Raw genomic sequence first — 18,400 nt, 5'->3', positions numbered from 1 at the left:
CTTCCCAGTTGTAACAATTGAAATGTCCTGCTTTGAAATTGTAATATAATAGTTACACTATTACAGCGGTTTAAAAAAAATGTTCATGGCTTATGACTTGATTTGATCGGTCCTGAAGTTATAACTGCTAATTTCTTATTTCATCGCTTATTTCATCCAATGTTTCACTTCTGATTTGATCCATATAAGTAAGTTTATTGTTACTGATACCAGCTTTGATGTCAAGGTAGACATTCACTGTTGCATAATACATTTTTCACCAGCACTTTGGTAGCATTTGAACACTGATATGGATGTTCACAAATAATCGCTGTTTTGTGAAGTTTGGAAGTAAAAAAACAACTTGCATTTTATAGTGAATTAGCTGATTGCCTTTTGTTTTATTTGTTTTGGTGGGGAGATGATGAAGTTAATTTTATACTCAGACATTGGTTTCTATTCTTGCAAGAGATCAGTTAGTAGATTGGTTAACAAGACAACTAAAGTTATTTCCAAACAAAATTGATCTAAAACAACGTTGTCCAATCAAAATTTCTGAGTCGTCACAGATATGGCTATGTTGATACCATTTTGGCCACATATGCTATTTTTAAGCCTTGCATTCACTCTAACAGTGCAAGTAAATGTGCTGCACATGTATACATTTAATAAACATCTGCCATCATTCAATAACCATGGAAGTAAAATGCTTAATGTTTTTTTAAAACTCATACGTTCTGTTTTTCATCTTACCATTTTACCAACAAAAATACAAAAAGATTAAAGTACACATGCATACACTATATGCCTCCAAGTATTGAGATTTCATACACGAGTGGTGTCTAGCATTCATTTTTAATTTACCACAGTAATCAGGCAATTATTTGTTCTGGATTCCCAACTAGCCATATGAGGCTTTTGGCTACTGTGTTGGACAACACTAAATGAGAGCATTCATTGACCAGTGATGGCTTCAATCCTGAAATTATTCAGCAAAAACCTAAATCACTTCCATTTCAGTTTCAAAGGGATAAGAAAATTCACTCAACTGCCTTCTAGTGTGATGATTTTTGAAAAGCTCTTAATGTTTGTTATTTATCCAAATGCTGCCCACTTACCTAGGACTGCTAGCTGCAGAAAGTAGGTATCTACTTGTTTCTCTATTTAAGGCATTTCATACTGCATAAACTGTGTGCCTTCGTGTGTGTAAATTTCACTGTCTCTCCTTTCACAGGCATGGCACAGAGGAGATAATATTGAGTTTCATGCTGTCAATTCCTGACATATAAATGTGCTTCACAATCTTTCTTTGCATTGTTCATTATAATCAGGATAGTTTTAATTGTTATCAATTGTCTTAAAATAATATAAAAGCCAAAAATCTAAATAGAATAAAATCTAAATATAATAATGTTTGACCTAACATTATGAACCTCATGCAGTTTGTTCTGGTTGGTCAGATTTGCTTTGATGCAAGGCCAATGTTATGGTAACAAATGTATTACTTGACTACCTGATGTATATTCACTAGAATTTATAATTTGGACAGAGCTAAGGATGAAGCCTTGTTTAAATTGACTTAAACACAATAAGCCATAAATTCACTACGATGTCCTGAATGTGTACATGTTGAGAGTAACACCATTCCCAAGATTTTATTTGGTGTTCGTGATAATGGTTGTACTGAGAAATGAAAAGTTACCACTTTTGGCTCTCTGTCAGCATCAGGCATTCCCAGGCCAAATATAGTACAGTCAGGTGCAAAGTAAAATTCAATTTACAGCGCTTTACATGGTGGTAATGTCAGTCAAAAAAAACCCTCAATTTTTCTGTCAAAGTGTCGAATAAGTTTCAAAACTTTGCTGAACTAACAAGTTTGGGGCTTTGAATCCATGAATACTGAGAATTGCAATACCTAACTCATGTGTCAAAGAACCTCTACAACCACGATAAAGAGGAGGCTAATAGTAAGGATACTATTTGAACCCAGTTCCCAGCAACATAATAAGGACACAAGTTGAACCCAGTTCTCAAAAACAGAGAAGTGCAGTGACTGAACTGCAACCCAGTTCCCCATTTTTATGATGTGTCTAAGCATTTGATCATTTCAGTGATTAAACTATTTACTAAACTTAAGTTGGCTAAGTCCTGGATATTTGCCATTGGCAATGGCAGTGGGATGTTGATATGTTTATTTCTTCCAAGGGAGCAAACCTTTATGAATTTTAGATTCGGATTTACATTTGGCCAAAGACTGCTTATAGATTAACTATTTTGGGGAAGAACAGAATGCAAGGTTATTCCAGACCTGCTGATACAATCTGTTCACAAATTTGCCTACACTGAAAGCTGGGCAAAGCTGTGACTAATTTTTGCAAAGCTGCCAAAAACCTGCTCATGTAATTGCACACCAGCCATTAAACACACTCTGCAGGGCAATGCCTAGTAGATTCTTGCAATGATCTGTTCTAGATCAAAGAAAGTACTTTGTATTATTAAAAAATGCTGCTTTCAGGCTAAATGTTAAGTCTCAAGTAAAAGAAAGATAAACAACAATTTCCATTTATAGCACATCTAGGATGCGTCACAGAAATCTAATCAAACAAAAAACTAATTCTGAGACAAAGGTGCAGACAGCAGGGGTGATGAACAAGTTTGATCAGAGGTAGATTCTAAAGAGGGCCTTAAGGAAGGAGAGGAAGGTGGAGGGACATTAGGAAGGAATTTCAGAACTTGAGACCTAGAAGACGGAGGACAGAGTTGCCAATATTGATGCGAATAAAGGCAAAGCACAAGAGTTAGAGGAACAGAAAGTTTGCAGGGCGGGGAATTGTAGAGATAGAGGAAATTACTTAAGTAGGGAATGGCAAGGACATGAAACAATTTAAACATGAATAAGAATTTTTAGCTTGAGATGTGGGGGTCCAGAAGTCAATGTAGGTTAGTAAGGAGGAGGGCCAAGGCTGAGCAGGACTTGTGTGGAATGGGATACAGGCAGAAAAGTTTTGGATGAGCGGAAGTTAAGGGAAAGTGGAGAACGAAAGTCGCCTAGGAGAGCATTGCAACAGTTGAGTCTGGAGGTGACAAAGGAATGATAGAGGGTTTAGGCGGAAAATGTGCTGAGATAGTGGAAAAAAGGTGGAAGTAAGCAGTATTTGTAAAAATTCAATGGGATCAAGAGTATGGTTGAGCAGGAGAAAATGTCTGAGGAACAGAATAGAATCGGTGACGATGGTACAGAATTGTGGCAGAGATCAAAGACAGATTTCTTTCCGATGTTTAATTGGAGAAAATTAAAGACTGATGTTGGGAAATCAGTTTGGCAACATAGACACAATGGACAGATTCCAAGAAAGGTAGAAAGGTAAAGCTCTCCGCATACAAGGGGAAACTGGCCTCATGTTCGCAGATGATGTTGCCAAAAAGTGTCATGTAGATGAGGAAGAAATGAAAGCCAAATCTTTGGGCACAACAGACTAGTGGTGGTGAAGCGGACAAAGATGCCATTCCTGAAGATGCTCTGCCTGTGAATAAGTAAGTAAGGTGAAAGTGGAAGCAAGTGAGGGCAATTCCACTGAGGTGATCATTGGAGGTGAATGGTGTGGCTGTTTGTATATAAGCTGCAAAGAGATCAAGGAAAATGATGCAAAATAATGCACCTTACAGTCAGAGGATGGCAATGGTGAGTTTTCTGGGCGTTCCATTACTGTGGCAGAAATGTAAATCTGATTGGAGAGATTCAAGCAGAAAAGATGAGCACAGATTTCAGTGGCCACAACACATTCAAAAACTTTGGACTGAAAAGAGAAACGGTCAAGGGTTATGGGATGGTGATAGAGGTTTTGAAAGTGAGTCCGATGTGGAGAGAACACATTTACAAGCTCAGCTAGCATGGGGAAGGGAAGTTGGATGACCAGTATTTTAGTGAGAATGGGGTCACGGGTTAGGAGGTGGGTTTCATGGATGATATGAGCTCAGAGGTGGCATAAACGGAAATAAGGGAGAAACTAGAAATAAATCCCAGTTTAGACTGGAAAAGGTTTGACTTGTTGGGCAGGGGTTGGTCCATCTAGCTGTAGTGGTGAATAGCTAAACCAGTTGTGTGCCAGATAGGATCAAGTTTGCATACCTTGGATTTGATGGAGTGAGGATGGGAACCATACTGAATCATAGAATGATACAACACATAAGGATGCCATTTGGCCCATCATGCCTCTACTGGGTCTTAAATAAAGGTATCCACTCCTCTTGCTTTTTCTGCATAGCCCAATACATTTTTCTCTTCAAGTATTTCTTCAATTCCCTTTTGAAAGTTAATTTTGAACCTGTTTCCACCTCTCTTTCAGGCTATGCAATCTAGATTACAACAACTGAGTTTTAAAAAAATGGTGCCTCAACTTATCTCTGGTTCCTTTGCCAATCTGTTTAAATCTGAATCCTCTGCTTACCAATTCTCTGCCACTGGGAGCAGTTTCTTCTTATTTGCTCCATCAAATCCCTTTGATTTTGAACACCCCTGTCAAAAGTCTCCTCTTAACTTTTTCTGCTGTAGAAGAACAATCGCAGCTTCTCCAGTCTTTTCACATAACTAAAGTCCCTGGTTGTATTCCATTAAATCTCTTCTGCACTTCTAAGGCCTTACATATGAACAAGGAGCAGGAGTAGGCCATTGATCCCCTTGAGCCTGCTCCGCCATTTAATAAGATCAAGGCTGATCTGATAGTAACCCACTCGCCCGTTCACCTGCTTGCCCGTCCACCAACATTTACCCACTCGCCCATTGACCAGTGTTCACTCATTTACCCATCCAGCAACATTCAGCAGCACCACCCGTTCACCAGCGTTAGATATACATGTAGTCAAGAAGGTATACTTATGTCCTCAATCTCTCCCATTGTTATATGGTCTACTTAAGCTCTTCGATCACTTTGTTACTATATAAGCAGTGACCATTCAACTTGTCCAGACCCTCAGGACATGGATGAATGAACCCTAAACATTTCTTCGCCCCCAACCTTGCCATAGGCCTGCATCACAAAGCATCATCAATTAGCAAAACTGAATGTTGTTTTAACTCATCGTGTGCTGAGTCCACACAAAAAAACAAAGTACAAGGGTAATGTGAACCCATTTGTTATACCTTCAAAATTTGGTCACGCACGTAGTATTTAGAAAGGAATAAGGTGCAGTATCTTCTCAGGGCACCACGTGTAACAAGCAGAAGCGTTGGTGGGAGGATTTGGATGGTGAGGAATGCAAGGAAGTGGTTGCCGGTTGGCTTTTGTGTGACAGATATATGCATGAGTATTCGTGTCTGGAAAAAAAAGAAGCTGAGGGGTGACCTAATAGAAGTGTTTAAAATTCTGTAAGGTTTTGATAGAGTGGCTACAGAGAGAATGTTTTCACTTAAGAAGAGCATAAGTAGAGGCCATCAATATAAAATAGTAACCAAGAAATCCAATTGGAAATTGAGAAGCAAATTCTTTACCCAAAGAGTGGTGAGAATGTGGAACTCACTTTCACAGAGAGTTGTTGAAATGAATTGTATAGATGCATTTAAAGGGAAGTTAGACAGGCATATGAGGGAGAAGGGAATAGAGAGTTAAAATCTTAGATTTAGAGGAGAAAAGCGAGGGGAGGAAGCTAGAATGGAGCATTAACGCCAGCATAGATTGTTAAAACCGAATGGCCTATTTCAGTGCTGTATACATTCAATGTGATCCTATGAGTAGAGCAGCTATAGCAGATGACAAGATTAAGGAGGCCATGAAAATGCTAAGTATTCATATGGAGAGAGTGGTCTCAGGAGTGTAGTTAACTTCAGAGGGGAGAGGCTTACCACAATTTTCTCAAGGGAAATTATGGAGGGGTGGGCAGCAGATGCTGGCTTTGACAGTGATACATTTAAAAAATATCAAGATTGCAACATTGAAATCACTCACTGAAGAATGAGAAAAGAAGGGAGGATAGCTGAGTGAGAATTTGGAGGGGTAATGAAGGACAATGAAGATTTGAAAGAAATGCAGAGAGCTATGCAGCAAAGTGACGAAGTAGGATGAGAAAGTACCAGAGGGATAGAATGGAGAAACCCAAGTGTGATTTGGTGATGAGGGTCATACCTGCAGTTTGGACAAGGCAGGTGATAGAAATTTTGGCCAGTTGGCAAGGCTTTGACATAGAGTAAGATGTTCTCATCCATGAATTAGGGTATTCAATGCAATCATTGAGCAATATGAGTATGGGTGCAAAAAGGCTTGTTCACAAGAAAATAGGGGGAAATGTGGAGATGATTGTTGGTCTGCTGGAAGAATTCAAGGGGGGTTGTAAGATGTGTGTAGTTTGGTAGGTCTTTCAGAGGTTCTGAGTCTTGCATAGTTTAACAGTATGTGTTATTAACTACTCATAACTAAGACCTTATATTGTATATATGTACAAAGTTAGGAGCTGTCACCATGCTTGCCTCTTTACATGTCTGTCCGATACAATACTGTCCTCTAGACTCAGGTTATGTGTTCCTTTACATCACAGTGTTGGCAGTACTGTACCTATTCCCTTGTTAACCCTTTGTATGCCAGATCCTTAGTATGCACCTCCCCCAAGTCTTTATTGAAAGTATTGCAATGCATTCCTGCATTCCTGTTTATCCAACATATTTACATTACTTTTTCTTCACCTTCTCTCCCCCTCAGGTCTGTGTGTTTACAGGTTCAGGCAGTCTGGAGGCTTTATAATTATTCCAGATGTTGGAGGAGTGGTAGACTCTGTTGTACTGAGTAAACTTTGGTGAATAGGAGGTTGTTTTGAATGTCATTCTGGTGCTTAGTTGGTTGATCTTGATTCTTTTTTCATTCTTTGGAGTTGGACTGCTCCTTATCAACTCCCCATCTGGTGTTATTGTGGTTATTGGTTGATCCCATTCCTTATGGGGAGAACAAGCTTGCAGCTCATCTATAATGCTCACTCTGTCTTCCTTCATACATGCGGTTCACTGAGATGCATATTGAGATGGAAGATATCTCTTCCAACTGTGTAGGTGTGACTTATCAATGGGCTCACCTTGAAGTTTCTGTGCAACAACATTCTTATTGGTTTGCTTCCTTGCCTCCCTGAAGTGTGCTGCAGTCAGTTGATGGCTGTTTCCTTGTTTTAGCATCGTTTGGCTAATGATTTACTGGCCAGAGATTGAGGCTCTTCCTGCTGATTCATCTCTTGGCTGTCTTCCATTCTAGGTGTCGTGGTAGCCATCTGAGTGGTTGGCTGGTCTGACCAATGAGGAGCTTCTGGCACCTGCAAAGAAAATAGACAAATTGGCTCTGCAAAGGGTAAAGACAATTCAGAGCTGAAGTCCCAATTGAGAGTATCTTTTCTGTTGGGGCTCTCGGGAACGTGCAGTTCTGTGTAATCGACGACAAAGGTTGTTTTGACATCTTCTACCATTTTAAGAAGGTTCAGGACAACACAGGCATCTCTGCTCAGAAGTGTGTCTGTCACTCATTGCCAGAGACCTGTCTGCCACAGTTCCTTGTCCGAGAGGACTGTAACGCTGGCTCCCATGTCCAATTTAAAGTTTGTTAGAAGAATGAAAATCCCTGATATTTGACCTCACCCATGAAGCACAATTATGTTTCCTCTTGATGTGGTATCTCAATCTCGTGAATCATCTTTGGATTATCTGTGCATCTATGGGTTAGCTTTGCATATCTTTCTGAAGTGTCCTATGCAGCTACAGTTGAAACACTGTGCTGAAACTGATGGACATTGATCACACCTTTGAAACCCATTTGGCTCCACTGTGCTGGCCTGGTCACCTACCTTCTAGTAGTCGGTTAGTGTATTGCCTCTCTTGGCCTGGAGTGCCCCTGTTCCTCTGCTGTTTTATTAGCTGGACAGTGGGGGTTGCTTTGTATCGTGTTTTGCTTTTGCCCTTTAAGGTGGATCTGTGCTGTAAATGGATTTTGGATTGCCTTACGAACTGGCCTTTTCAAGAGTCAGATCTTCGTTAGCTTGAAGCATGTCTGAGAGTGCATCATCCACCACTCCAACAATAATTTTGTCCCTGATTAGTTCTTATTTCAGGTCACCATAGTCACAGCTTTCACCATTTTCTATCACTCATTAATGAAGGAGTCTACAGATTCTCCTAGCTTTTGGACACATTTATTAAACTTTGCTCTTTCAAGGATCTTGTTACTGTTCCAATTAAAATATGCCTCAAAAGATTTTAAAACTTCATCAAATTTTGCTGAAGATTAATTGAACCTTTGTCTAGTTATATCATCGTCCTATTGGACCTACTGGATAAAGCAGTGTGTTAACTTGTTCAGCTTCTGTCTTTTTGTCTAGACCTGATGTAACCATGTATCTAAAGAATTTCTTTCTCCAAAGTCTCCAATTTTGTGACTGGTTTGGGCCTTGGATGAGTCCAAAACTGGTCTGGTAAGGTAGATTTTTGATCCATGGTCATTTAAAATTAAAACTGTGTACAGCTTTAAATACTGTATGGAAATGCAAGATGACACTGCAGTACGCTTCTCAGCAAGGTTTCCCGCTCTTGTCGGTTTTGGCGGGATCCCATAGTAATGGCATTCGTGATTTCTGTGTTTTAAAATTTTCTGCGATTTTTCTGGTCGTGAAACCATTGATTCCCGGCTTTTGTTGCGCATTTTAGCTGCTGATTATTTTTTAATTTAATTTGTCTTTTTGTTCAGAGCGAGCTGGTTCAAGCACTGACTGGGAACCCGGGCTGTTCACACTACATTTTAAAACGGCAATTTTGACTTGTTGCTGAATTAAAAGCTTTTTAAAACTCGTTCTAGTCAAGTTTTTTAGTTCATTCCTGCTAGGTCTCCTGACTCTGCACTCATTGGGTTATGAAGCTGGACTTCCATGGGATTCAGTGGAGTCTTCTGCAGCGTGGAGTTATTTCTGCTTCCAATCCTGCTTTGGAGATTTTCTCTGGAGATCTCCTTCTGCACCTTTGCTTCTGGTGCTCTTTATCAGGTCAGAATGGTGTTTTTTCAATCTTCCAGGTTTTAAATTTCTTCTCCAGTTTTTCTGTTAGCTGCCACCATGTTGTAAGATGATATATGTAGTTTGTTAGGTCTCAGGAAGAGGTTCTGAGTCTTGTATAGTCTAGCAGTAAGAGTTTATTAACTACGCATAACTATGTACATGTATATAGTATAAGGTCTAAGCGAGGAGTTGCCTCTACACCCATTTCTGTCCAGTACAGGACTGCCCTCTAGATTCAAGTAATGTGTTCCTTTACATCACAGTGTGGGCAGTACTGTTCCCAGGTTAACCCTTTCTATGCCAGACCCTTATACTACAGGGGACACTGGTGGGTGTGGTGTTTGGGCAGGAAAGGAAGTTGGCAACATTACCGAAGATTTATAGGAAGATCAGCAAGACAGGAGGAAGGGACAAATTGGGGTTGTGCTGTAAGGAGGCCATGATAGGTGCCTCATTGAGCACTTCAGTGAATGCAAAGAGAGGCACAGAGCTCTGGCCTTAAGCCTTGTGCAGTGACAGGATAGTAGGACAGTAGAGAAAAAGTAATTAATGGTGATAGGGTTGGGGGAGTCAAAGTACCTGAAAGGAGATAGAAAGCTGGCATGTTTGGTTGACAGGAAGGAGAGGAGGCATGAGAGAATAGTGCAAGAGTGGGAACTTCAAATGGAGATTGAAGTAATGGGCTTGGATTCGGAACAGCTGCCAAAGGGAAAAAACACATCGAGGTTTCTTGGGCACAGCAGAGATAGGAAGATACATTTCCTGGTCTAAGTAGAGAATCTTTCCCCTTAATCTAAGTGCCATGTATCAAAAATTGTTATACTTAATGTCTTAATGTTATGAACCAATTAAGCAGCTGTGTTAAGAAATGGGAGGTAGTTCTCTAAATTGAACTTTATTAAGCATTGGGATAAAGCACAAGGAACTGACCCTCTGTTTATTCATAATTACAATATTATCATTGACAGACTAAACAGGAAACTACAAGATTGCGCAGTTAAAGAATAAGTGTAATATACCTGCACGGTAGCTCCTCTGTTCTGATGTGAATGCCCTCACATACAGAATCACTCCAGGCTGTTTCCTACCATAAGGACTTTGCTGCTGTGTGGACATGTTTATCAAAATTAATCTGGTTTAAGTGCTGCAATAAAATATGAGATGTTTGCAAGCTAAGCAAAGACAGAAAAGGGGCAATTGAATGTGTGATTTTTTTTTTAAATCATTGACACTTGTGTAGTTAACCAAACACCTTGCAATTTGACTGTAATTAAAACCAGTTGTTGTCATCTTTTATAAATCACTGGTGGGTTGGGGGGGTAGGGTGGGGGCTAAATTTGAAAAATTGCACCATTTTGGCCACCATTCCAAAGAATATTACTGCATTTGAGATGATTAATTGGAGATAATTCTGGAAATTATGAATTAAGATTTATGGACTGGCTTTTATTTGGATTTGGGGAATGAGATGACCAAATCATTAAAGTACTGGGATAGACATAGTTGGTGTAGATGTAAGCCTATGATGGGGTATGTTGTGCGTGATCTATGGAAGATGAGGCTTGACAACTGAACAGCCTTTTTAAATTTTGTTCATTTATAAATAGTGCAAATCACCTGTTGGTGTGAACCATCTGCTTTTTGTCATATGTGATAAATGGTTCATACAAGTGCCAAATTCCACCTAATCAGAGGATTTTCTTTGTAGGGATGAAAGAGATTTTAATGAATCCACATGTGTCGAGAAGTAAGTGTTAAAGCATGGATAATAAATTTTCTCCCCTGCTGTTAACTAATTTCATAAGTTACTTGCATGGTGCAAGAAGTTGTTTCCAAGTGTTATTAAGCATTTGTCCTCACCAGGAATCATTTTCATCAAAAAGCCATTCATTTCTTGGATCTTCTGCCAAGAAGTTCAGAATATAATCTTAACTGATAACTGACAAAATAAAATATCTTTGAGCTAATATTTTTAAAATGGAGGGGATAGGATTGGTGCATTTTATCCAACAACTATACTTGGCTTTATATAGTGTATTTAACATAATAAAACATTTCAGAGATGGAAATGGCTGCAAGCTGAGAAATGAGGATCAAGATTAATGAGGTCGCCAAAAACATAATCGAGGAGGTACATTTTGAGGAGGCTTTTGAAGGAGGAGAGAGATGTCACAAGGCAGAGGGATGAGTGGTGATTGTTCCAGAGAATGGAAATGAAAAGGCTGAACATTCTGGAGCTGCTGGTAGAATGAGGCAAAGGAGACCAAGAAGGTCAGATTCAGAAGACTGAAGGATACATAAGCTTGATATGCGGATCAATGCGGTTGCAGATTTGGAGAGGAGCAAGGCCATGGAAGGATTTGTAAATGAGGACTGATATTTTGAAATTGGTGCATAGAAATCCATTGAAGGTTGATTAATCCAGAGATAATAAGGCAACAAGATTTAATGTAGGATAGCTTGGGGGATGATAGAGATTTGGACAAGTTATTGTCTATAAAGAGCAGAGCAGGGTTTTTTTTATTTATTCTTTCACAAGATGTGGGCGTCACTGGCAAGGCCAGCATTTTTGCCCATCCTGAATAGTCCTTGAGAAGGTGGTGGTGAGATGCCTTCTTGCGGCCCATGTGGTGTAGGTATACCCACAGTGATGATAGGAAGGGAGTTTGGGATTTTTACCCAGTGACTGTGAAGGAACAGCAATATGTTTTCAAGTGAGGATCATGTGTAACTTGGAGGGGAACCATCAGGTGGTGCCATTCACATGCATTTACTGCCCATGTTCTTATAGGTGGTAGAAGTTGCATGTTTTGAAGATTCTGTCTAAAGTGCCTTGGTGCGTTACTGCAGTGCATCTTGTACATAGTACACACTCTTGCTACTGTACATGGGTGATGGAGGGGGTGAATATTTAAGGCGGTGGATGGGATGCCAATCAAGCAGGCTCCTTTGCCCTGGAAGGTGTCAAGCATCTGAGTGTTGTTGGAGCTGCACTCATCCAGGCAAGTGGTGAGTATTCTATCACACTTCTGACTTGTGCCTTGTAGATGGTGGACAGGCTTTGGGGAGTCTGGATGAGTTACTTGCTGCAGAATTCCCACCGGTCTGACACGCACTTACACCCACAGTATTTATATAGCTAGCTCAGTTCAGTTTTCGGTCAATGGTAAACCCCCCCCCAGAATGTTGATAGTGGGGGATTCACTGATGGTAATACCATTGAATGTCATGGGGAGATGGTTAGATTCTCTTTTGCTGAAGATGGTAATTTCCTGGCATTTGTGTGGTATGAATGTTGAGGGAGTGAATGTTTGTGGATGGGGTGCCAATCAAGCAGGCTACTTGTCCTGGATGGTGTTAAGCTTCTTGACTGTTGTTGGAGCTGCGCTCATCCAGGCAGGGGGAGAGAGAGTATTCCATCACATTCCTGACTTGTGCCTTGCAGATTGTGCACAGGCTGTGGGGAGCCAGGAGGTGAGTTACTCACCACAGGATTCCTGGCCTCTGACCTCTTGTAGCCACAGTATTTATGTGGCTAGTCCAGTTCAGTTTCTGGTCAATGGTAACCCCCCCAGGATTTTGATAGTGGGGAATTCAGTGATGGTAATACCATTGAATCTCAAGAGACGATGGTTAGATTCTCTCTTGTTGGAGATGGTCATTGCTTAGCACTTGTGTGGCGTGAATGTTACTTGCCACCAGTCAGCTCAAGCCTGGATGTTGTCCAGGCCTTGCTATATTTGGACATGGACTGCTTTAGTATCTGAGGAGTCGTGAATGATGATTGCACAATGTTCAGCACCAGCGAACATCCCCATTTCTGACCTTATGATGGGAGGAAGCTCATTGGTGAAGCAGCTGAAGCTGGTTGGGCCTAGGACACTAAACTCCTGTAGTGATGGCCTGGAGCTGAGATGACCGACCTCCAACAACCACAGCCATCTCCCTTTATACTAGGTATGACTCCAGCCAGTGGAGAGTTTTCCCCCAATTCCCATTGACTCCAGTTTTTCTCGGGCTCCTTGATGCCGCACTCGGTCAAATGCAGCCTTGATGTCAGGGGCAGTCACTCTCACCTCACCTCGGGAGTACAGCTCTTTTGTCCATGTTTGAACCAAGGCTGTAATAGATCAGAAGCTGAGTGGCCCTGACAGAACCTAAATTGAGTGTCCATAAGCAGGTTATTGCTAAGTAAGCACCACTTGATAGCTCGGTTGATGACCCCTTCCATCACTTTACTGATGATCGAGAGTACACTGATGGGGCGGTAATTGTCTAGATTGGATTTGTCTTGCTTTTTGTGTATAGGGCATAACTGGGTAATTTTCCACATTGCCGGGTGGATGCCAGTATTGTAGCTGTACTGAAACAGCTTGGCTAGGGATGTGACAAGTTCTGGAGCACATCTTCAGTACTGTTGTCAAGGCCCATAGCCTTTTGCAGTATCCAGTGCATTCAGCTATTTCTTGATTGCATATGGATTGAATTGAATTGGCAGAAGACTGGCATCTATGATACTGAGGACCTCAGGAGTAGGCCAAGATGGATCCACTCAGCACTTCTGGCTGAAGATGATTGCAAATGTTTCAGCCTTGTGATGCCACTGATGTGCTGGGCTCCCCCATCATTGAGGATGGGCATATTTGTGGAGCTTCCTCCTCCAGTTAGTTGTTTAATTGTTCACTGCCATTCATGACTGGATGTGGCAGGACTGCAGAGCTTAGACCTGATCCATTTGGTTGTGGGATCGATTATCTCTGCCTGTTGCATGGTACTTCTTCTGTTTAGCATGCAAGTTGTCCTGTGCTGTAACTTCACCAGGTTGACACCTCATTTTTAGGAACACCCTGTACTGCTCCTGGCATGTGCTCCTTTTGAAACTAGGGTTGATCCTCCAGCTTGATGGTGATGATAGAGTGGGGGATATGTGGATGAATATAATTATGTTGTTGCCAATGGCCCACAGTGCCTCGTGGATAACCAGTTTTGAGCTGCTAGATCTATCTGAAATCTATCCCATTTAGCATGGTGGTAATGCCACACATGATGGATGGTATCCTCAATGCAAAGAAGGCACTTCGTCTCCACAAGGACTTGGTGTGATGGTCACTTGACCAATGCTGACATAGATGCATCGTGACAAGTAGATTGGTGAGGACAAGGTGGAGAAAGAGTCTTCCACCATGTCAAAAACTGCAGAGACATCAAAAAGGATTGTACAACACAGTTATTGTCATTGGTGACTTTGACCCAAAAATAAGCAGGAAATGGCATGAAGGGCATCAAAAGGGAATATAAAAAAGCCGGGCATGGATCTAGTGGTGACAAATTCTTTAGCAAGGCAGGTCAGGTTGAAGATAGAGTCATAGCTGGGAAGATAAAAGTGTCAAGGGAGGCATCTGGAGGAAGAGGAGTGAGGACTATATAGACGGATAGGCTGAGCATTGCTGAAATCATCAAAGTGACCTGAGTACAGTGACCAAAATGCTACAATGAGATAGTGGTGATAGGCAGGGCATAGATTGCATGATTAAAGATTGGTATCCTCATAAAATTAATCTAACCCTCGAAAGACCATGTAGATGATGATGGGGCTGTGCATACGAAAGCCAAAATAAAAGAGTAACAGTCAAGCAGCTGCGGGAGCTTGTAGAATGGAAAGTACAATGCCAGTCTCATTTGGTATCTACCTTCAAGCTTTGGAAGAGTCCAGAGATTGTTTTGCTGTAATTGATGGGAAATGCATGTGCTGCCAATCCCTTGAAGCTTGTCCCGCTCTGCTGCCATAACTTCAGAAGTTTGGCACTAATCCCATTTTCATATGTTGCATCAATAGAGTAGGAGTACCCCTGAGGAAATCCTAAGAGAGAATTTAATAAAGTTTCAAAGTAAATAAAGGAAAAACCTTTAGAGTGTATTTAGTTGGAAGCTTTAGGAAATAATATTTTTTTCTTTCAAGTGAAAATTTTAAAGCTATACTTGTAATATTTAAACCAATTCATATTGGTAAGGCATTAAAGAAAAACATACTAACATACATGATCCAGCAGATTAAATTAAAGCACGTTGTTGGAGCAGAATTGAGAGTTTTACTATGTATACAATCATGCTATAATTGACCTGGGAATGCTTAATGCTGGCATTGGGTTCCCAAAGTGAAAAAATGTCCATGGAGCTGACATCCCTCGTTGTTGAACACAGAAGTTCATCAAAAAATAAATGAGCCAATTATCCACCGTAGCCTTTCAGAGACTAAAGTTTTGTATTTTCTTTCTTAAAATGTTTCCTTTTTTTTGTCAACAAATTAATCAACATTAAATGACAGGGCACTTGAAGTTGTTGGTGTTTTTCTAGTGCTGTTTTCATTTATGTTGATTTTAATATGTTAGGGCTTTAAGGAAAATTTAAGATCAGCTGATGGTTCTATGGATAGTTTAATGTAACTCTAGTGTCATTCTGACAAAGCAGATCTTGGACTGTACTGAATCAACAGAACTACTAAAACCCAAGGCAATGCAAGAATTGACATCAGAATTTCTTCTTTGGAGATGAAAAATTAAACTGACACTTTAAGATAGGGCTCATGGGATGTGGGCCATCATTGGCTCAGCTATGCCAAATAGCCCTTGAGCTGAGTGGTTTGCTTTATTTAAGAGTCGACCATATTACTGTGGAGTCACATATAGGCCAGATAAGAAACCTGCAGGTTTCCTTCCATAAAGGACATTAATGAAACAGATGGTTTTGTTTATAATTCCTGATTTTTTACCCTGTGACGGGATTCGAACACAGATCTCTGGATTACTAGTCCAGTGAAAATACCACTATGCCGCCACAACCACCATTAGGCTTCATGTTCAATCTCATTTAAAGGATGGCCACTTGGTTGACTCATCTTTGGAGTCATATTTCAATATATATCTCTGCCTTCATATTGGGAAGGATAAGGAGAAAAGATCTTGGGCAATCATAGAATTCTTACGAAAAGATATGAGTTTTCTTTTCCCCATTTTACTATCTCCTAACTTTCAGTTTTTCTGCTGTTTCTCAATCATTTTCTACTTTATCTTTTACTTAGCTCGCTACATCAGTTTTATCTTCCTGTTATTTCTTGTTCTCCTTCACAATTGCTGGCTCAAATTATAATATGTTCCATTTAATTTCACTAATGTTGCTGCTAAAGCTGAAAACAATATACTTACCCTATGATTTCAGAGAACGGATAGAGAAATGAGCATTGTAGATTGAAATTGCTGCTTACTAATTAGAAGTTTCCTAGTTTTTTTATTTCAATCTGTTTTTCATTTTTTTGAAAACTAAGTACAGAAGGCATTAAATAACTTCATTTTTAAAAGAAGCAACAAACTAGCAATAAAACAATTTTTTCTATGTAGATATGTCATTTTCATCAACTGCATCTCTCAAAACGTAGCTTTACATTGATGAATATTTATTTTTTGTTTGTTTTACTTAGCTATACAGTACCATGCCTGGAAAGTGATAAAACATATCAGCGATGGTAGCCATTTTATCACATCACTTTTATTCCTGGTTTTTAGGCCATACTATCATCAATCTGACCATTCCTATGTCATTTTCATCTGACTTGGTAAATGAACAACAAAATGCAACATCAATATTCATCCCTTCAAACAGCTCAAAAGTGTGATTTGTTTGAATCTGCAGGGGCTGTTTCACAGGTACTGGATAGTTTGGAGGAAATCCATGCACTAACAGATTGCAGTGAAAAAGACTTGGATTTTTTGCACAGCGTTTTCCAGGATCAGCACCTTCATACACTACTTGATGTGAGTTTTTAACCTTTTGTTCAAATATGGCTTCAATGTTCTTTTCATGGGTCTCTTTTAAAATCTTTCTTTAAAATATTTGGTAATTATTTCAGTGTGATCTGATCATTTTATTATGTGGAATATTGGGGAGTTGGGAGCAAGATTCCATTCTCAATTCATGGTGGCACTGCTTGTGGAATAATCCAGGTACGTGGGGAACCAGATGATTTAAATTCTCAATTTTTAAAAATCAACAAGGCATTTTTTTAAAAAGAGATTGTTATAACATTCAGACTTACCTTCTCATGAAACAGGGGCAGGAACTCAAAAGTCCTGACAGGCGTTGATAGTTACGCACATGGCCGGATTAGGACATAAGACCATAAGATATAGGAGCAGAAATTAGGCCATTCGGCCCATCGAGTCTGCTCCACCATTCAATCATGGAAGATAAGTTTCTCAACTCCATTCTCCCGCCTTCTCCCCGTAACCTATGGTCCCCCCTACCAGTCAAGAATCTATCTATCTCAGTCTTAAATACACTCAATAACCTGGCCGCCACAGCCTTCTGTGGCAATGAATTCCGTAGATTCACCACTCTCTGGCAAAAGAAGTTTCTCCTCATCTCTGTTCTGAAAGGTTTTCCCATTACTCTGAGGCTGTGCCCTCGGGTCCTAGTCTCCCCTACTAATGGAAACATCTTCCCCATGTCCACTCTATCCAGGCCTTTAAGTATTCTGTAAGTTTCAATCAGATCCCCCCCCTCATCCTTCTAAACTCCATCAAGTATAGACCCAGAGTCCTCAAATGTTCCTCATATGTTAAGCCTTTCATTCCTGGGATCATTCTCATGAACCTCCTCTGGACCCTCATGTGGCGGGCCCAGTGCATCTGCACAAAAAGAAAACAGGATCATGAAATCGGGAACAGAGCACCATTATCGAGAAGTGTTCCAGGAAGGGGACAGGGAGAGGTCCCAAAGTTAAGAAGAAAGAGACTCCAAGCAGAAAAAGGGCTGCAGTTGTCAGACCTCAAGTGGCGAGGGCTCAGGAGGAGCCCTGGTGATGGAAGCAAGCTCAGGAGATGCCTGGCGATGGAAGCGGGCTCAGGAGATGCCCTGGTGATGGAAGCGGGCTCAGGAGATGCCCTGGCCATCGAAGCAAGCAGCAGGAGGTTTGTGATTCTGCACTGTGGGCCATTGATCAAAGATACCCCTTTAGAGCAGAGGTGTTCGGTTCAGTGTGGTCGAACAGATGATGTACTTGAGTTGGTGTCTATGTCACTATGTCACTTTATCTATGTCACTTTGTAGCCTCCTTACGTCCTCTTCACAATTTAATTTCCTACCTATCTTTGTATTGTCAGAAAATTTAGCCACCATTCCTTCGGTCCCTTCATCCAAGTCATTTACATGAATTGTAAAAAGTTGAGGCTCCATCACTGATCCCTGTGGCACACCACTCATTACATCCTACCAACCAGAAAAAGACCCATTTATTGCCAACTTGCTGCTTTCTGTGAGCTAGCCAATCATCTGTCCATGCCAATATGTTACCCCCTACACCATGAGCTTTTATTTTCTGCAATAACCTTTGATGTGGCACTTTATCAAATGCCTT

General features: G+C 40.6%; 1 protein-coding gene across 6 annotated transcripts in view; it reads left to right on the top strand.

Moving 5' to 3' along the window:
- caska (calcium/calmodulin-dependent serine protein kinase a) overlaps positions 1-18,400 on the top strand; it is a 494,230-nt gene that overhangs the window by 336,303 nt on the left and 139,527 nt on the right. For all 6 annotated transcript variants that reach the window (XM_041210838.1, XM_041210837.1, XM_041210836.1 and 3 more), the window contains one exon: positions 16,678-16,799. In XM_041210838.1, the coding sequence (XP_041066772.1) occupies positions 16,678-16,799 (122 nt within the window). The remainder of the gene's footprint in view (positions 1-16,677; positions 16,800-18,400) is intronic.

This window comes from Carcharodon carcharias, chromosome 18, assembly GCF_017639515.1.
Source record: "Carcharodon carcharias isolate sCarCar2 chromosome 18, sCarCar2.pri, whole genome shotgun sequence".
Lineage (NCBI taxonomy): Eukaryota > Metazoa > Chordata > Chondrichthyes > Lamniformes > Lamnidae > Carcharodon > Carcharodon carcharias.
This window is presented reverse-complemented; position numbering and strand designations above follow the sequence as displayed.